The sequence below is a fragment of the Morone saxatilis genome, unplaced genomic scaffold (genome assembly GCF_004916995.1).
Source record: "Morone saxatilis isolate NCDOM2014 unplaced genomic scaffold, NCSU_SB_2.0 Contig6, whole genome shotgun sequence".
Taxonomy (NCBI): domain Eukaryota; kingdom Metazoa; phylum Chordata; class Actinopteri; family Moronidae; genus Morone; species Morone saxatilis.
Genome location: NW_023340206.1, coordinates 9,584,548 through 9,603,287, shown reverse-complemented (window position 1 = coordinate 9,603,287; position 18,740 = coordinate 9,584,548). Strand labels below are relative to the sequence as shown.

Sequence of the window (18,740 nt, the reverse complement as noted above, 5' to 3'; positions counted from 1 at the left end):
CAAAGTCGTTTTCACCCTTTAACGGAAAACATTTCAGAAATTTACAGCTCATACCTCAAACCTAAATATGCAGCCTAGTACTTGACTGTGGAACCACTCACATTTCAGCAAGACAATTTGAGATATTAAGTAGGTTGTTGGAATCTGATGTTTATTGGTTTTACCTGGAAAACCAGCACACCGGTGTGCGCCACAGCCAGACTGAGTTTAGTACCCTCTCGGTCCTTGGCCGGGTGCAGACGAACGCCATACATCTCCAACCGCCGAGCGATTTCCAGCAGCTGATAGTCTGACACTGCAGGAGTCTGTCCGCTGCGGAGAGGAGTGATCAATCAATCCATTAATTAGCCGATAATCAATATCAAGCAGCAGCTCATGTAACTCGCTGAAGCAGGAAAACAAGTTTGATTTAGTTGCGTTTTTTCTTTCTTTTCCTGTTCTGCAAGCCTGTAGATAACGTGTCTCCACAGCTATAGGACTGTTACCATGGCAACAACCACAATGATTTTAATTTTTTTATTTAGAGCACTTCCTGATTGATTTGTCAACATTAAGGAAATTCAACATCCCTAAACAAAACTGGTCATTTGTCATTGTTTGAGCTGAATTGTGCCAGTTATTAGACATGTCCCATTCCAGGTTTCTAGTGCAGATTTATTGTGAATGTAGAAACAACAAACAATCTCCGCAGGATCAGATGGCAATGCCCACTGTGGGCGGAAAGAAATGTGCCACAGAAAGAAGTTTGTTTCCTCACAAATCCGAAAATAGCTTCCTGTTTCCTGTATGAGCTGCTGAATTAGCCACTTCCTTCCTGCGTCGGCTAGGAGTGGGTGAGGGATTGGAGAGGAGGGGGAGGGGAGAGAATGGGTATGTGGTGTGAGCATGACAAGTTATGAGCAAGTGTGTGGTTTTCAGCTTTTATCTGTAGTTAAGAATGGTTTTTAGGAGAATTTACATCTCCAGAAGAAGGAAATGCATTTGTCATGTACATGCAAACAGCAGCAGAAAGGTGTGTGTGTGTGTGTGTGTGTGTGTGTGAAAACGTGTTGTCCCAGGGGCATAGAGGGAGTGCCAAGTGGTATGTTTGTGGACAGCCACCTCGGTGGGGGAGAGATTAAAAGTGTGTGTGCATGAGTGTGTGTGAGCAGTTGTGGTTAAAAGATAAACATCTCAGCAGGAGAGATACTTATGGGTTGGGTATAATTGTGCACTGGGTGTGTTTGTGAATGCACATTTGAATAAACAGATAAATATCTGCGTGTGAGGCTGTGACAGTATGTGTGCTCTGTGTGTGTGTGTTTATGATAAAAACTATTTCTCCCGACACCTTCAAGCTTAATGCCACCGGGAAACTGATCCCCAGTCAGACTAAAGCTCGGCTTAGTATTGTTTTCCAAGCAGGGATAATCTTGACCACATATTTCCAGGTAAACGGTGGTGTAACTGTAACGCATTATTCCTTCACTCGGATATTTGAGCTTCTCCGTGCAGAATGATGTTGATGTAGTTTGACACTAAGACACTGTTTGACATCTGTTAAAAGGAGTTAAGTTTCTCTGTGTTCACCCTAAATCTGAGTTTAAAAACATCGTAACAAGCCTGAGAGCCAATCACGGTCCAGTATGCAACCATGCATCCAGCTCACAAAGAGTTAAACATTTGAAATGGAAAAATATTTCATTCTGGATTTTTCAATGTCAGTAATAGTAGTTAATTCACCTTTTCCGTGTAAAAAACATATCAGACACACATTATTATATAAAAACATGTCTGGGGGGAACTTTAAATTTAGAAGCACACCTAATTTTCACAGTGAAGATAAAATACAATCAATAAACACTGAACTGAGCAATTCTATAGAAAGTATAATGTATATAGTACTATTAGAGCTGAATCGATAAGTCAAATAACTTGATTAGATGCGACAGAACATTAACTGGCAACTATTGAATATTTTAATATATTTGGAAAAAATGTTTAGCTGTTTTTACCACCATGTAGAGTGAAAATAACCTCCATATATATATATATATATATACACACATACATATACATACATACATATAGTAAATGCATGAGTGGACATGCTTGTGATAACTCACACGTGCTTGCGGTGGCACTCGGTGATCTTGTCTCTGATGGCGTCCTGATCGGGCAGGTACTTATTGTGGAGGAGATGCTGCCAGCTCTGGGTTTCATCGAAATCTCCTATCTCGGCTGATGGAAAGGAGGGGAAGGAGAGAGAAATAGGGGGAGAGAGAGAGAGAGGGGGGTGGCAGAAGAGAATTCAATATTTATTTGGAGTGAAAATAAAGAGAGCAATAGGGTGAGGTGGGTGACAGGGCTGAGAGAAGATTAAATAAAGATGCAGAGTGCTGAGAAAAAGAGGAAATGAGCAAAATGCAGACAGCGAGAACTCAAGCAAATACAACAAAATAAAATAAAACGTACACTATTTTACGTCTGGTTTATTTTCTACTTAATCGTTTTTTTCCTCTTCGCCAGTCTATTGTACTGTAGATCAGACGGAGTGTGCTGATGCATGTGTCTCCATCTGTCCAATACCAGCTATAATAAACCCTCATAGTGTACCACCCGCAGGTGCACATACAGGCACAGCACTGGCGGTTACCACGGCAACCAACTCATATTCTTTAGCATGCTGTGCCGTGGCCCCGCCGCTGTCTGCACGGCTGAATTGAATCCATAAATCCAGCAGCATACGGCGCTGAATCACAACGTCCGCCGCGGTGAACGCTGGTGGAAATACAGCGTTCATTACATTCAAATGTAACGCACAATGTTTATGTACAGTAAAGTGAAGAGTGACAGGAGGGAAACACAGCAGCATGAACTGGGAGCACGGACTCATGTCGGCACAGCATCTGCCCTGCAGGAGTGAGCTTACGTATGAGATCATCTTCCCATTAGTGTTACTAGACGTGTTAAATATTGAGCTTTGTATTGAATTGATGCTCTTTTTGTCATTTATTTAGTAAATTAAAGTGGTTTAATCACTGACACACAAGACATAGTACATGAAATGCTGTGGAAAATCCCTTTAAGGGAATATCTGTCATGTGTCATGGTGATTTATGTTCCTGCGCATAAGCGAAGCACTCATGGATTTTATTTCCACTGGGTCCCACAATGAGACGAAATAACCTTTTCAGAAACCTAAAACATAAAAGTTGCTGGCTTCATCGAGCTGTTTAAGTGTTGGATTATTCAGAAATATATGTCCTTCACATACATGTTTGTTGTGGCTTTATTTAGACATACGTGTGTGCACCTGTATGTGTGCCTGTATGTGCTGCACTTACACTGAATGATGTGGGAGACCATGAGAGCGGCGCTGGTGTCGTTACAGATGAGACGACCACAGGCCAGATCGTGTTTAATCTGCAGGGCAAACAGATACCTGGAGGAAGGAAATAAGAGTTAACATCACAGACAGAAATAGAAGAGAGTGTGGGAGGGAGAAATTATGGAGGAGAGCAAGGGGGTTATGAGGTTAATGTAGCTTTATAAACTCAACTGTTAAAAGCAATTCCATTACCATCAAAGTGATAGCATTTAAACACACTGAAACACACACACACACACACACAGCTAATACTTTGCATCTACTGAATTAAAACTAATCCCTAATTGAGACAAAGCCCTTTTCTGTTAATCATTATGCAGTCGGCTACTTATATCATGATCTGGAGAGTAGAAGAGTGATTGATACGCTGCATTTCAAAGAAGAAACAGCAGACACTATGAAGACTGTAGTTCATTAAGACAGCTGACCTCAAAACCAAATCAGATCAGAGACAAAGCACAAACTCCACAAATTCTGTTTGCTATTATTTTGTACTGACGCATTATTTTTTGAATGTATTTTAAGGTTGCAATGAAGCCAACGAAAGAATAAACACAGTCAGTAAAAAAGGACAGAACCAGACCTAATTTAAAACATGGTTGGCTGATTCTCAAGCTCTTTGCTTACCGTGTGTTAGGACAAATAGTGGACTGGCTGCCAGCGTGTATGTGTGATTAATAGTCCATGGCAGCTTTTTATGTGATATCCAATTCAAGCTTTTTATAACTGCACGATTAATAAAGTTAATGAGGCTTTGGTGAGTTTCATAATTTTTTGATCTTAGCCTGAAGTACTTTTACCATTTAAGAACACTGCATCAATTTGGAGTGAAAAACGTTAAGCCAATCCGAACTCTTTAACTTATGGAAACTGTGCTTCGTTCACAGTTTAGAGTGATACTGCGCTGTACGTAATGTACTAGCAATATGAGGAAGAAACAGAACACAGCAGCAAATACAATACAGAATCTCTTCCTCAGACCTCACCAGCATATATTAGAGCAGCACTGATTGGCCAGTGTCCTGTTTTTAATAAAAGGCTAATATCAGCTTGATGTATCTTCAAAGAAACCTTTCTTCCATCTGTCCGTCTACATATTTTGTCTTTGTGTGCCCACACTACCCATCAAAGGAAACACTGACCGCAGCAAAATGCTGTCAGAGCCAAACAAAGGAAAAAAGGCAGTGTGCCCACTTCCTGTTTAATGCTGGAGTCAGCTGGCTTACTCCAAGACAATGTGAGATCAGTGGAATAAACAGCTGACAGGTCGAACATCGTCAGTGGAAATATATGTAAAGTGTTCCAAAAGTTATCATCCTTAAGATTTCATTCCTGGTTGATTTGGCGACCTTCGTGGTCTGTGGTGGTAACAGCAAGTGCAGTTTAACACTACAGTTGAATGCTTTAAGGAGGAAATGTTGGCTTTGAATTAGCCATAACTTACAGGTAAAAACATAGTTCTGCCAGTAGATCCTCCTAAATGTTACACACTGGACCTTTAATACAGCCCTGACACAGCTGTAGCAAAGTGAACAGTCAACTGTGAGGCTGATATTAAACGGAGTTACAAAGGATTACACCAATGCATTGTCTCCTGTCATACCAACTGTACATTCGATAAAAATAGGGTTGATTATAACTTGAAGTCTTTATTTAATCTCAAGAGATCCCTCACAGATGCGAGGCACTACGCTCGCTTCCTACTTGGCTTTAGTCTCAAGTAAATTCAGCTGGGCAGTTAGAGGGAACCACAGCATCATGGGAAAATGTGAAAGGTGAAATCATTCTCATATTTATGTTATGGTTATGTGATGTTAAATGGCGCTGTGCTGCAGCTAAAACTTGAAGTCCTGAATGAGCTCAGACAAGCACAAACAGTGCAGTCTGCTCTGATAGACTGTCAGTCTAAACAAAACAAAGACAGACAAGATGGTGGCTGATAATTCATACGAGTGAGGCAATAGGTGGGAATGTGAACCCTTGTCCTATAATCTAATCTTTTTCTTAATGCTAAATGATGCTTCTCCAGATACAGCTGGATGTCTGAGATTACTGTAGCATCAAAATACGACTTCCAGAGAACATTTCTTTTTATAAACAGTAAAACAGCTTGTTTCCAAAACTATGGCTCAATACCCTAACGTGGTCAGAGCATGTCCTTTCAGATGGTTTGGAATAACAAATGTTTTCATGAGTTTGGTTTCCAGATGACAGAATCAATTTCTCTGGGTGCAGAAAAGAACTACTACTTCTTTGATGTTATGGCATGTACATATAAATATATTATAAATGCGAAGTGGCTGAGCAAGGGAAACAAGAAGTACAAAACAAGCTGCAGACATACTGTAACAAGGCCTCTGCTTTATGTTCCAACACAGTTGTGAAACTCCTTGTGAAGGACTGAAAACATTCTGGCCAGGGAAAAAACCAACAGCAAAACAACATGTCTTTTAATCTAAGAGGTTCTTCCTCAGATAGGTGTGGTTTCTGTGTCGACAAGACCTACCGAGTCAGCTCCTCCGAGAGCTGTGTGTGGTCAGGGGGGAAGAACTTCACCACAAAACGAAGGATGGTGTTTTTAGGGCCTGAAGGGGGGAAAAAAAGGGATATGGTTAGGAGGGAAGAGACAGGAAGGGAGAAGTAGAGATGCAAAGAAGGATGTAGAGACAAATCCTTTTACCACCACTTTCTCATATAATCATTGAACAGCGGCACACTGTGTGTTTGAGGGTTGAAAGAAGAGACAGAATCTGTGAGGTACTTACGTCTGATCTGTTTCAATGTCGGCTTCAGCAGATCCAACCACACCTATGGAGGACAAAACACAAATTAAAATCTTTAAAATGACCTAAAATAGTTCAATAGCTAAATAAACAGTAATTGTAGAATAGTGGCACATCAGCAGGATTGCCACAACCAAAACAACTAGTAAAAATGGTAACCTTAACCGAAGTTTCACATATTTGCATGTATCTGACTTGCTGTGCATTAGTTAGTCCAGTAACAGGAAACTGTCTCTATTTCCATATAAGTAATGCCAAATAAAATGTAAAAGTAAATTGTAAAAGAAAAATAGTCAGAAATGATGGACCTTTCTTCAGCTTTCTGGAATATTAAGCACTCAAATGCTGACAAGCACTCAAATGCTGACACTGCTACACCTATTAGTACAAAATGACATTACATTTGATCAAATTACCACTTAACACACCATTACACTTGGAAATGCAATGTGAACTCCTTATAAAGCATAAAGGCAGTGTTATAATGGAAATGTCATGCTTCAAGTACACTGTATAGTATATTATGAATATGGGTTATTTATCACAGCTATAAAAGTCACACTAGCTAACATAAACAAGATAAGAATTCTCCGTTATCGACTTGATGTATAGCTGCTTGTATCTGTGTGTGGGTCTGGCTCTTTCTGTGTGTGTGCGTGTGCTGACAATGTTGTCATTATTTTGGCAGCATTACACCATTTGTTCCACTGGACCACTTCGAACTGAAACGCACAGTGGGTGTCTGTGTTTGAGTCCACGGAAATATTTGTACGTGCATATCGACAGACTCTTCTTTCTCTAAGAGCTACAGACTGACTGTTGCCCTTTATTAACTTTTACTAACTTTTTAATGCGCTACTGCAGATTCTTGCAGCAGGCGTTGGCAGCCAGAGCAGCAGTAGAGACAATAGCATCTGCAAAATACAGACACACCCCTGGAGCCTACAGCAAGTGTGCAAATGATTACAACCAGCTGCTCTTTCATGAAATAGGTGGAACAACTGAGTCCAGGTGGAGGTTTAAATCCACACTGATGTAGATGAAAGGACGATAGGCAAAAGAGGAAGCCTCTGAACATTCCTGTAAAAACATTTTAGATGTTAAATGTAGATCTGCATGAGTCATGCGGTTTAATACCAGGCAACAAATGAGATAGAAATATGATGTTAAAAATTTGCATTTGGGTGGTAGCTGCAGGCCAAAATAACCAAATTATTAGGAAAATTAGGCTTTCTAGCTGAAGCTACTTTGAGAAAAACTGCACTGAACTCATGACAGTAATTTAAATATTTATTCAATCAACTTTTAAACATCAATATGCCAAAATAACATACAGCATAACAGGATATATGACACAAAATACCACCGTGTGCGACTGTGTAAGTGTGTCTCTCACCGTCATCTTGCGGTGGTCCTGGTACTCTAGTCCAAAATAGTCTCCCTCTGCCAGGTTGAGATGGACACAAACCAGGTCAAACAGCACTTTACCAGGGGAACGTTGCTGGAAGAGAAGAACGGAGGTGTAAAAATTAGACTCCAATAGAGAGGAAAACTGGAGGACAGGAGAGGAGAGAAGAGGCGAGGAAAGTAATGCAGAGGGCACAATGTCACACAGCATCTCATCAGGGGAGTGCTGGTAATGGAATTGAGGAGAGCAGGGCTTTTTCAAAGGTTATTTCAAAGTGATTTAATAAAGTGTCATCGAGCTTTCCCTTAAAACTAAAAAATATAACCATTTCAAAAAGGAAGCTGGTCAAACATGGCACAAGTACACTGAAAAATCCTGACTCGTGGAGGCAATTTTCTCTAACGAGCTGCTCCTCGTTTAACAAGGCAATGACCGTTGCCCTTGATGTGAGGTTTAGGAACCAAGTTGGAGTTTAATGAATCACTGGAGGCCAAGGGTCAGGTGAGAGTGCTCAGAAACAACCACAATGCCGCAAGAAAAGTGTGTGTGTGTGTGTGTGTGTTCTGCGTCTAATGATGTAGCGTTACCTGATGCTGACAATGCAAAACGAGTGTTACTTTGTTAGCGTGTATTACTTTGTCTGGATTCAGCAGCAGGAACATTAAAGTATCAAACAACCTCTTCAACAGAACTTGGGATTTCCAAAATAGACACAGACGTGGAACCAAACCCAAAATTAGCCCAGAATAATTTTCTCCGAGGCAGTTGAAGCTAAATGGTACCACCCTGTGTTACAGCGTACTATTATACATTCAGTATTGAGGCTCTAGTCAAGTTAATGTGTAGTTATATGAAGGCAAGCATTCCTTCCTTTGACAGGCACACACAAGCAAAAACGAAGAAAACTTACACTTTATATTCACCTTAAGATCAGGAAAGGTGTTAATGTGTGTGTCTATTAATGTTGATGTGTCTCTGTACATTATATTATGCTAGATATTGTGATTATAGTGTCCTGAATATTCAGAAATTAAAAATATCAAATTAAATCAAACGTAAATGTCATATAGCACAAGATAAACAGATTTCATTATAGTAGATACACCATTACTCATTCTACAAACTGGAAATGTTTTTCTTTACAACATTTGCTTTCGATTTCCTTCAATAAAATGTGTTTGCGAGTATTTCACACATCCAAATTTAAGCCCCATCAAATCAAAAGGACTTTGATCAAAGCCACGTCTTTATAATATTTCTAATATCTTTATATTTTGACTGAATTTAGACAATGCCTAGAAGATATACATGCAATAGTCAATTCTTGATTGTATCCTAGCCATATGTAACTACTAAATTGTGACTTAGTACAAATAGGATGGAGCATAAAACTGCACAAATAGCAGCACTATTACAAAAAGCATGAGGTGTGCTGTTGTTAAATACATATATACTGTCAGTGGAGAGTAAAGAAGGCAGAGAGTGGTGAAAAGAAAAATGAGGAGGAGAGGAATCAGAGCAGTGAGGGCCAAAGTGTGAGCCAAGTCTGTCACCATCTGGCTACCGTGTGCGTATGTGTGTCCATCTGTTTCTGTGTGGTCAGTCTGTCTGTAGGGACACACCCACATACTGTACTCACACACATACACACTGTCTCATGCTACCCAGGTCTCTAGAAACAACAACGCTGGCTGGCTGTCAGATAGTTTGTTGTATGCTATGACAGAGAGGCTGGGAGCTTGATGCCACTGTCATACCCAAAGCCTGAGGATCTCTGGAGTTTGGACAGGATCCAGGTCTGGGTGGAGGTAATCTTGGCTTATAAGGGAGGTTAAGAGGGGAGAGGAGAAGAGGAAGTGGGGGAGAACAGGTTGGAGGAGAATCCGAGAGCAAACACAGCTTAAAGACAGGAAAGGAGACAGAAAAAGAAACCCTGATGGAAAATAAAGACATCTTGGTCAAGTTCCTCTTTGCCTTTCCTCAAGCTGTCGCCACAAATATATTAGTTTCATTCACTCTATTGATTCACCCCCAAACAAGTTCTTGTCCTCAAGACTCAACTCAGCATGACTGGCTTTATTTTCTGCGTTTATTTGTATAACTTCTTTGTCCCTCATTTGCATTGTTTTTTTTATTAATAGTACTTTTGGTCAGCTATGCTCGCTTCAAATTTGCATCATTAGAAACTTGCACGGAAACTCCTGTAAGAAACGTCCAACTTCAACAATACAGGGTCCAGTTTTCTGCAGAGCAGTGTTGGGCTTGGAGGAGACACAGGAGCGTTATCGTGTGACCCAAAACACACATGCTGAGGCAGAAAGGAAGAGGAAGATGGTGGATGATGTTAAGAGATTTTACAGACTGAGAAAAAGAAGGAAACTGGGACAGAATTTGTTAGCTGCATGACACAAATTAACTCCTGTAAAACACCTGCTGAGAGAAAAAGAGAAAAGACAGACCTAGAAAGGCTGACTTTTTTGTACTTCTGTGTGCACAAAGTAATGATTGGGATGCCACAGAAAAGCCTGAGCAGGAAAACATTTGGAAACGGGGTGCAGCAGGTCATGTTTTGGAAGATGAACTTAATTAGACTGAGGCAAGATTTCCAAGTATGTTTTGGGCAAAAGTAATTTCCCTTAATATCAGCAAACCCTTCTCTAATAGCTACAGTAAGCCTGTGTGCATGCATTGGGGACATATCACGTATCACATTTAAGTAATGTAAGACACTGGAATGCAGAGGGGGAGGTCATTGAGGGAATGGTGGTGAACTCTTCAGATATCAATCCTGGTTACAATAACACAGGAGTCAAGAACACTCAATGTGTCACCGTACAGGCTGTTGTATCTTCTTACAGCCATGTGCAAAGAATAAACACAACTGGTTCAATAAAGACACTCAATTCTGTAAGCGCTGCCTGACAGCAAATCTGATGCTAAACCCCGCCATTATTTTACAAGTCTTGTCCGAATTAATTTATTCAGCAACAAGGTTGCAGTAAAACCTCAGAGCCTAAATTTAACCTAAAGTGTTTGAAACTTTTGTGAAAGGGAGCTGTAATGAAAAGGTGAGAGAAGAAGTGTTGGAAAGCGGGACTTAAACCTCATAGGCGTGTTCAGAATCAGCTCTTTTTGGGCACTGAAGCAAACCTCTAAAAACAACATACAGTAACTGGCCAAAGCCACTGAAAGAAGCAGGCTTCAAACTTCAAAGCTGTGAGTAAAGAGAGGACGGAAAGTGAACATTTTAAAGCCTGATGTCAGAAATGATAGAGCTAGGTTTGTAAACCACATTAGAGCTCATCAAGTCCTTGTGGGTTTGATTTCATATTTTTACTTTCACTTTTTATATAGTTTCAGTGGGATGATGGGAAACGAAACAAGACATCCACTCTCGAAGGGGGCCTTTCTTGTTTCTCTAATGTGTGCTTCATCATGTCCTCGCTTCTCCGTCCTCCTGCCTGTGACCAAGAATCGAAAAAAACTCAACTACAACTACATGAACAGATACATAAAAGACAGTAAAGACAGTAACACTAAAAAGACAGTTATGAGTCTTGCCATTATGCCACGTTGTGAATTGAATTACAAGTAAATATATATAAAATGAATAACTGTTATGAACACTGTTATGCTCATCTGAGAAAGATACAGTGGTAGTATATAAGAAAACAATGGACAGAAGATGCAGCTGTGCAGTTGAAGCAAGGACATCTCATTTTGTTAAATGCCTGTCGCCTGGCCTCCTCTCACTGCTCTGGTGGGAGGGACTAAGATGCGAGGAGAGGAACTGATGATGCACAAACTGGGAAATGAAAAAGGCCTACACTCACAGGGGACTGAAAATAACGTGTAAAGCTCTGTGCTTCAGTCCTCGAAATGGAAAAGAGCCGTTTTCTATGGCTTCAAAAAGGCTCAGGTGGTCAATTTCTTAGTAATAGGCCTCATCTACCAGCCATATTTTGGATTAAAGTGTTACACTCAGTTCTATTCAATTACTAAGCATTTAAAAGTGTAACAGGTAGATACAGCTGCTCTCTTCGCCTTCAGGGTTTGAACGTTCAGGCTGTTCAAAAACATGTTAATGTACCAGAAAACCCAGTTAAGCAACCCGACTGTAAACACATACAGTAAACGCTGCTTACTAAGTTTAAGTGACACTTAAAAAGGAGGAAGCCTGTTCTCATGATCTGCTCTTATCTTGGCAACAGTCTCGGCAGAGGAAATGCTCAGCCGACCGAGGTCAAACGTGATATATATAGGTTTTTGCTCTTGCTGGGTAACAAATTGGGAAAGTGAGGATGTTAATGACAGAGCACCTCGGGCAAATCTCTACAAGTCCATAGTTTGAGAGTTTTAAGGTCTAAAAATAACTGCTGTATATATGTGTTGAAATGTTTCAGCTGAGCAGAGCAGACCAGGCCCTGTGGAGCCCAGACTGAAGTCCTTTCAGTTCAAATCACAATCACTTCATTCAGCAACTACCATCAATGAGCCATTCTCAGTCAGCCAAAAACACACTCAGACACACATTTTTATCATATCTTGGAGCGTGATTTTCGTCTCATCTAGCATATGTGGAATGATGCCTTGCACACAGACATACTGAGCACTTCATCTGTTGCTTATGCATACAGCGAAACAGTCACTGGCATGTGCACTCGCATGCAGACACACAATTAAAGAGTCTGAAGTCAGACTTTCCTGTTGCAACTCCGGACTGTAAAAGCAACGTGCAAAGGCCAAGGTTGGGCCCTTAAAGGCAGGGTCCAGTTTCACACAGCTCCTTTTGGGCCTTACACCAACACGGTTCTTGTCTTTTAAGATAATTAGAAGGCAAGCAGGTCTAGCAGTGAGCCTTAACAACCAACTGTCCATCAGTGAGCCAGGCTGGAATCTGGCTTCAAGCCTGACAAAAAAAAAAAAAAGGATAAGCTGAGCTTTAAGAAGTCATCAAAATAGCTCCAGACATGGGAAAATGAGCAATAAGCCAGCACTTCTGTTTGCAAAACAGCTTTTCAATGTTTAGCTTTTAAAAATCCAATGTTCTTGTTTGTGACAAGGCTAATGAGGAAAGCACAACACATTTTTATTGATGGGACAGCAGAGAGCAGCAAAAAAACAAAAAAAAAAGTTCCTAATAAAACACTGAGGCTGTCTGCAGCTGTGGCAACTGCTTCCTCTTTTGTTTACCTTTCATAAAATGACTCATGCCCTTTTTTTGCAGCAAACTAGACTCAAAATTATAGTGGTGCCCCTGACACATAACCCCCATAAGTATAAATATATCCATTCTGGTCAGTGGGCAGGTTGACTGTGGTAGATCCCACGCAGCGAGTGTCTCTGGATTGTGTTACTGACAATAAACAAGGCTGGAGTCGACTGTGTCAGCAAAAAGCGCCAAATCGATGGGATCAAACCGCTCCAAAGATGCTGCTGAAATGTGTGCTGAAATGTGTTGGTCTGAACTGAATGACACAATACAATCTGCTTAGCAATTAGGCAAGATGTGGTCTTGTTTTTAACTTGCACGCTTTCTTTTTCTCTGGATTTCTTTTCGCTCTCTTGTCTGGTATCCAGTTATTGGCCCATGGCTCTTTGCCTATCAGGGGACACATGCCAGTGAGCTGTCAGCATGCCTGTCTACTCATCAGACTGCCTTTCTGCCAAAACCCACCCTCAGCAAAGTCATCAAGCCAGCAAAAACACACCGAAGTTACAGAAAACCTTAAATCCAAGACCTCTCCCATAGCACTGGCTAAACCGGGATGCAATACATTAAAGTAATTGGTTTCTCTTCTTTTTACTATCCAGTCCCCTTGAGGCCTATAGCTAAGAAAACCTCCATATATTTCACTTCACTTTCTCTCTTAAGTCTTTATTCTCTCCTTTTGTTACCGTTTCTCTTGCGCCCAAGCTCCCTTTATGTTAGAGATGAACAGCTATTTAAAATGCATTAATTATAGTAGGAAACCGAGGAAGTTAGTAGTTAGCAACACAGTCACACCAGTTGTCTCTGTCTTCTGTTCTCTATGTCAGTTTTCCATTTACTATATAAAAGCCTACATAGACATATTTTACCTATTCATTATTTTGTTTATTTTCTAATATTTTCCCTCACTCTTCCTTTCTTTGGATCCTGTCTTGCTCTGCGACTCACAGCCAAGAAAAATATTCTCACCATCTGTGCTGAGGGTTTACAGTCTCCCACAGCGTCACTGATGCAAATGACCTATGAACCACCCCCCCTCAAAAAAAAAAATGAACACACATGCAATTTGTAGTATTCATATTCATAAAAGATTTATAAAAGTTTCTAAATAAGGCCACTGATTTGATCTGGTCCACTGCGGCACAAACTAAGCATCAAGACTTATCAAGCTTTCCGGAAATTAAAACATCTATATCTTACTGTCTGTAAAGAATTGTGATTTTCAAAATAAAGTCTCAAGACATGCATAAAACAAAAGAATCAGGCCTGAGGCAAGTTGGCATGAAGCAGAGGCATGTTTGAAAGGTTTAGTCGTGACTAATGTCAACAGGGATAGAAACCAGATGGGTGAGACTGATGATAAGAACTCTCCACTCCACGAGGGAAAAGAGTGGAAAAAAAAAAAACACCTCAAAGCTGTTCAGTTTCTTCCTTCAGTCTCCTGCTATGAATTCCAGCAGGGATCTTTTCAGCTCTCTGTCAGGCAGATGAGAGAAAGAATGTGTTGTTATTACTGTCAGATATTACTTTACCATTACCGGATGTTTTTGACTCACAATTTGACCTTTCTAGAAGAGAAAAGATGTGTGGAAATCCATCAATTGGGATTAGTAAAAACAACTTCAAGGGCATGTGACAAAGAGACAAGGAGGGAGCAGTGAGAGATATAGAAGGACTGAAAATGAAAGAGATAGTTACACCCTGCTGGGACTGGGAGAGCGCCAGGGAATCACCTGAACCTTAACCAAACTCCTGTCTGGCTGTGATTGTGCGCACTAGCAGTAATTTGAGCTGTAAATCTGTTTTTCTATTTCCGACGTCACCATGAAACTCTGAAACCAGAGATAATGGAGTGTCCTGCTGCTAAACTGCAGGTCAATGGGCCAAAAATCAACAAAGAAAACACAGCTTAAGATAAAGTGAGGCGTAACAACTACAGAAATCATTCTTAGGGAAGACAATCTAAGTATAAATCCATAGAGTTCTTGTTTTTCTATCTACTTTACCCGTCACTAAGCATGCTATTATTTTGTCCAATTCCAAAACCATTTACTGGGAAATGTAGAAATGAGCTAGATTGGGGGTTGGTTCCCCAAGGCTCAAAATAATGAGTCTTTGCAATGTTTAATAGCCTAAACACAGAGGCTATTTTCTGCAAGGACCAAGCACAGTAGTCCATAAAATCTTGTTTAATAGTGTCATGTTAAAGTATTTGCCAGTGTGCTCATTCTTCAGCTTTAGAATTGATGGTACTGCTTTATTTGATGCTGCCTGAAGCAATGGCATTCGCTTCTCATATGAGAAGACAAATCACAAAGATCCCCCACTGTTGTTCTTCATCCCCACTGTGGACTGTACAGCGGTTAACCCAGCAACTGATCTGCTTGTGTCAGAGCGAACAAAATGTCCCCAAAGCCTGTTGATATTGTTGTACCACTTTGAATGATGAACACTTGAAGTACACCTAGTGGGGTATTTACAAAGCCTGTTGCAAATAAGCAGGCTTTTTAGTTTTTTATGGCTTTCATGTGATTTAAATGAAACATATTTGAAACCAGGTGCTGTCTTCCTTGTTCGTTACATTTAATATAACCCTGGTATGAGGCTAAAGAATGCCTGAACTGTACAACTTCCCCTCAAGGAAAAAATACCCCTGAACAGCAGGACAGCTGGGAGAGGCTTCCTCCCTCCTCGACTGTCCACCAATCGGATCCTCTCGTTCGGATTAGGTTAACCGGCTTAACCTACTGGCAAGACGTCAAAGCCAGTTCCTCCATGCTGCCACAAGGGAAAGGACTCAGGATCCACGCACACACAGACAGATGGACTCACATACACACATATGTCTAACTGGACTGTTGAATAAACAGCATGTGGGGCGAAATACCTGCAAGCACTGTCAGCAGCGACGGCAAGGCACTGTGGGAAATCAAACTGGCAACACCCTGATGGGGGATGATGAAAATGCCTACAGGCTGCTACGAAGACAAAGGTGTGTCTTTAGTGTGCAATGTGTGTGCGGGTGTGTGCGGACGTGAGGGCTCACGGCACACTTGAGGCAGACAATTAAAATCAAGCAGCAGAAGGGAATACACGCACAGTGCTGTACCATTAAAAAGCAATTGGTGTCTCGTGTAGGATGGCGGTGGGTACGCTTGTACTACGCCTCGTGCAATAATGAGGTCTGTAAATCTCACAACAGGGCTGCTTTGTTTCTCCTCGAGCTCCATTGAGGAACCGGATGATAAATTCGAAACAGCAGACCAAATGGTACAAGCTTTAATCTCAAGTGTCTTACAGTACCATGAGCATACTTTTAGCATGAGTAGCTGCTGTAGGAACACAATACAGTCCATGGTTTCGCTTTTTAAAGTTGCTTATATGTCAAAGACGTGTGGTGCTTGTCCTATATATATCTGACATTCTGTTAACATCCCCAAGCAGCACAGGATTTGTAGATGGCACGGTTATGACTCAGATAGAAGTCATCACCTCATGGCACACAACCAGCCATTCAAAGCCAATCACAGATGCCTAAGATTGGCATGTGTTTTATGTTTGTGCACGTGTTGTTGAAACGGATGAATTATGTGTAAAAATAGGGTGTGGAGACACAATTGAATAATTAAACTAAGCCTGCGGTAGGCACATATATGTGTGTGGTTATGAGGACACACAGATGATTTACAAGTACGGAACAGCACTTTAATTACGCTACAGCCGAGAATCTTTAATCTTTAAAAATTAAAACTGGGTATCTCAGTGACATTAATGCATGTCAATCAACACACTCATAAACACCAATTTTCAGATGGAACATTATTCTCTTTATAATCTCTGTAGCCTCTTGAATTCAAATGAAATGTTCCCGACTAAGTGAAAAGCTCACTCAATCAATTTCAGGGTAAGAAAAAGCACACTTCAGGCAAATAAATCAGTCACAGCCAAAGCCAGCCGAGTGGTGAGAGTGATTCATCATTCAAGGGATGCAATACTGGGAATTCCCAATTATAGCTGTAAAGGAACAGTCCCCCCATGAGTGAATTATGATGGGTTTGTCTTTGAAATCTGCAAGAATCATGAGACTTGAGCATGACGAAATGGCCTGACAGAGAAAGGGGCAACTCCGAGAGAAAGAAGGAAAGAGGGTGTCATAATAAAAGTAAGAAAAGGTGGAGAGAGGTGAAATCCAAAAACTACTTTTTCCTCCAAACATCACAACCCAGGCTACATTCCTCTGCTAGTTCCTCAGAGAAACAAACAGCTGGAGACTCAGGGACACAGCAGGGGAGACGCCATTGAATTCCACTGAGGCTTCTGGAAAACATCCAAACGGGGAGACGAGGAGGGAGCGAGGAAAGAGATTAAGCAACACTTCACCTATTGAAAAGAAAACCCAGTGCAGCATGCCCCCACACACAAACTCAACAACATCTAACAGACTTAGGAGTAAAGATGCAGGGCCAGGTCCAGATTTGTGACAGAGATTGAGCTCTACGTCCTTAGAAAAGGTTTAATAAAGAACAACGCTTAACACCAAGGGGGGAGAAGTCTCATTTAGGATAATGAAGCTAACACTTGGGGTTTAAGTTGCTTGCTAAACTCTTAGCATTCCCGCTTCTTGCACAATTCTTTCCTAATTTAAAGCACTGGTTCCCACACTCTCATGCTGAGGAATCACGTAATTCCAGTACACATTTCACTCCCCACACTTCAGGTCAGTTTTAGTCCATTTAGATGGTAATGCGACACAGAAGCAGCGTGAATTACTCTTATTTGATTCTCTAATGGGTGGTGTGTTTCTGGGGAGAATTAAAGCCCTCCTTTCTCTAATACAAGCTACCGTACCGGGGACTTTATTACTTATGCCAAGGGAATACCCTGACACAACTATTCTTCTCCAACATTGAGTGCAGATTTATGGCAGCAGAGACAGCTGGAAAGAGGAGCCACAATACCTAATAACTCCACATATATATACCTGTCCAACCCATACTAGAGAAAGAAATGGCTTATTTTATTCCATGGTTACTTGACAGTGACAGACTCCCCCTCACTGCCCCAGTTTCTAGTTTTCAGGTGGAAAAGATGGAAAATCAAAAGTCAAACCTTATAATGCAAGGGCAAATTATCTGATTGGGGAAAACAGAAGGGCTGCCTGCAGCTAACTCTTGTGTCCAACACTAACATGTATCACAAAATACACAAAGTGGAGCAACTATTTTTATTATTTTAATTTTTTTTTTAACCAGACAACCTTGGCCAGATTCATTTTTCAAATACAACAGGAGCTCCAAATGAGTTTTGGCTAGCGTCCAGGGTGTCTGCTAGTGATGATAAACCTCCCAGCATTTGGCTAGCGGCTGATGTTAATTTCCCATTGTGTTTAAAACAACAACAGTGAGGTATTACCAGTCCAAACTGGAATAGGGGTTGTGATGACAGGGAGGCGAGATATATTATTGAAGCATGTTAAGCATCAAAGTAACACAGCTTCTTACAAATACAGGAAATAATTAATATCCCTTCTTGTAAGACAAACTTGTAAAATAATAGCAGTGAAATTTTTCACTAAAAAGTCATGTGCTGCAGGCTGCTCCAAAGCTATACTTCACACACATAATCCACAAAATCGACTGATTTGTTGCTGTGGTTTTGAGTGGCACAGTGAAACGGAGGTACAGTGATTTCCCTAAATGGGGCCCAGCTCTTCCACTGTTGGCTCGCCTAGCCTCCTCACTTGGGACCTCATTCACTGCAATTACACAACAAAAAAAAAAAAGGATCCCATCTGCAGCCAAGCAGAGTGGACAGTGTCTGCTCATTCATTGGCTACTGGCATAATGCAAAAGGCTTCTGTGGGAGTCGGATGTGCGTCTGTATGCATCTCTCTCTCTCTCCCAGCGCAGCAATCTCCCTCTTTCTCTGTCGCAGTGAGTGTAACACCACGTCTCTTTTTTGTCCCTC

General features: G+C 41.0%; 1 protein-coding gene across 4 annotated transcripts in view; it reads right to left on the bottom strand.

Moving 5' to 3' along the window:
• LOC118339790 (FERM, ARHGEF and pleckstrin domain-containing protein 1-like) overlaps positions 1-18,740 on the bottom strand; it is a 52,533-nt gene that overhangs the window by 19,949 nt on the left and 13,844 nt on the right. For all 4 annotated transcript variants that reach the window (XR_004797330.1, XM_035677538.1, XM_035677536.1 and 1 more), the window contains exons 3-8: positions 7,550-7,654; positions 6,136-6,178; positions 5,877-5,955; positions 3,327-3,424; positions 2,106-2,220; positions 165-312 (exon numbers count right to left, since the gene is read on the bottom strand). Coding sequence is in view for 3 of the 4 variants with exons in the window: in XM_035677538.1 (XP_035533431.1) it covers positions 165-312; positions 2,106-2,220; positions 3,327-3,424; positions 5,877-5,955; positions 6,136-6,178; positions 7,550-7,654 (588 nt within the window). In the remaining variant the exon portion in view is untranslated. The remainder of the gene's footprint in view (positions 1-164; positions 313-2,105; positions 2,221-3,326; positions 3,425-5,876; positions 5,956-6,135; positions 6,179-7,549; positions 7,655-18,740) is intronic.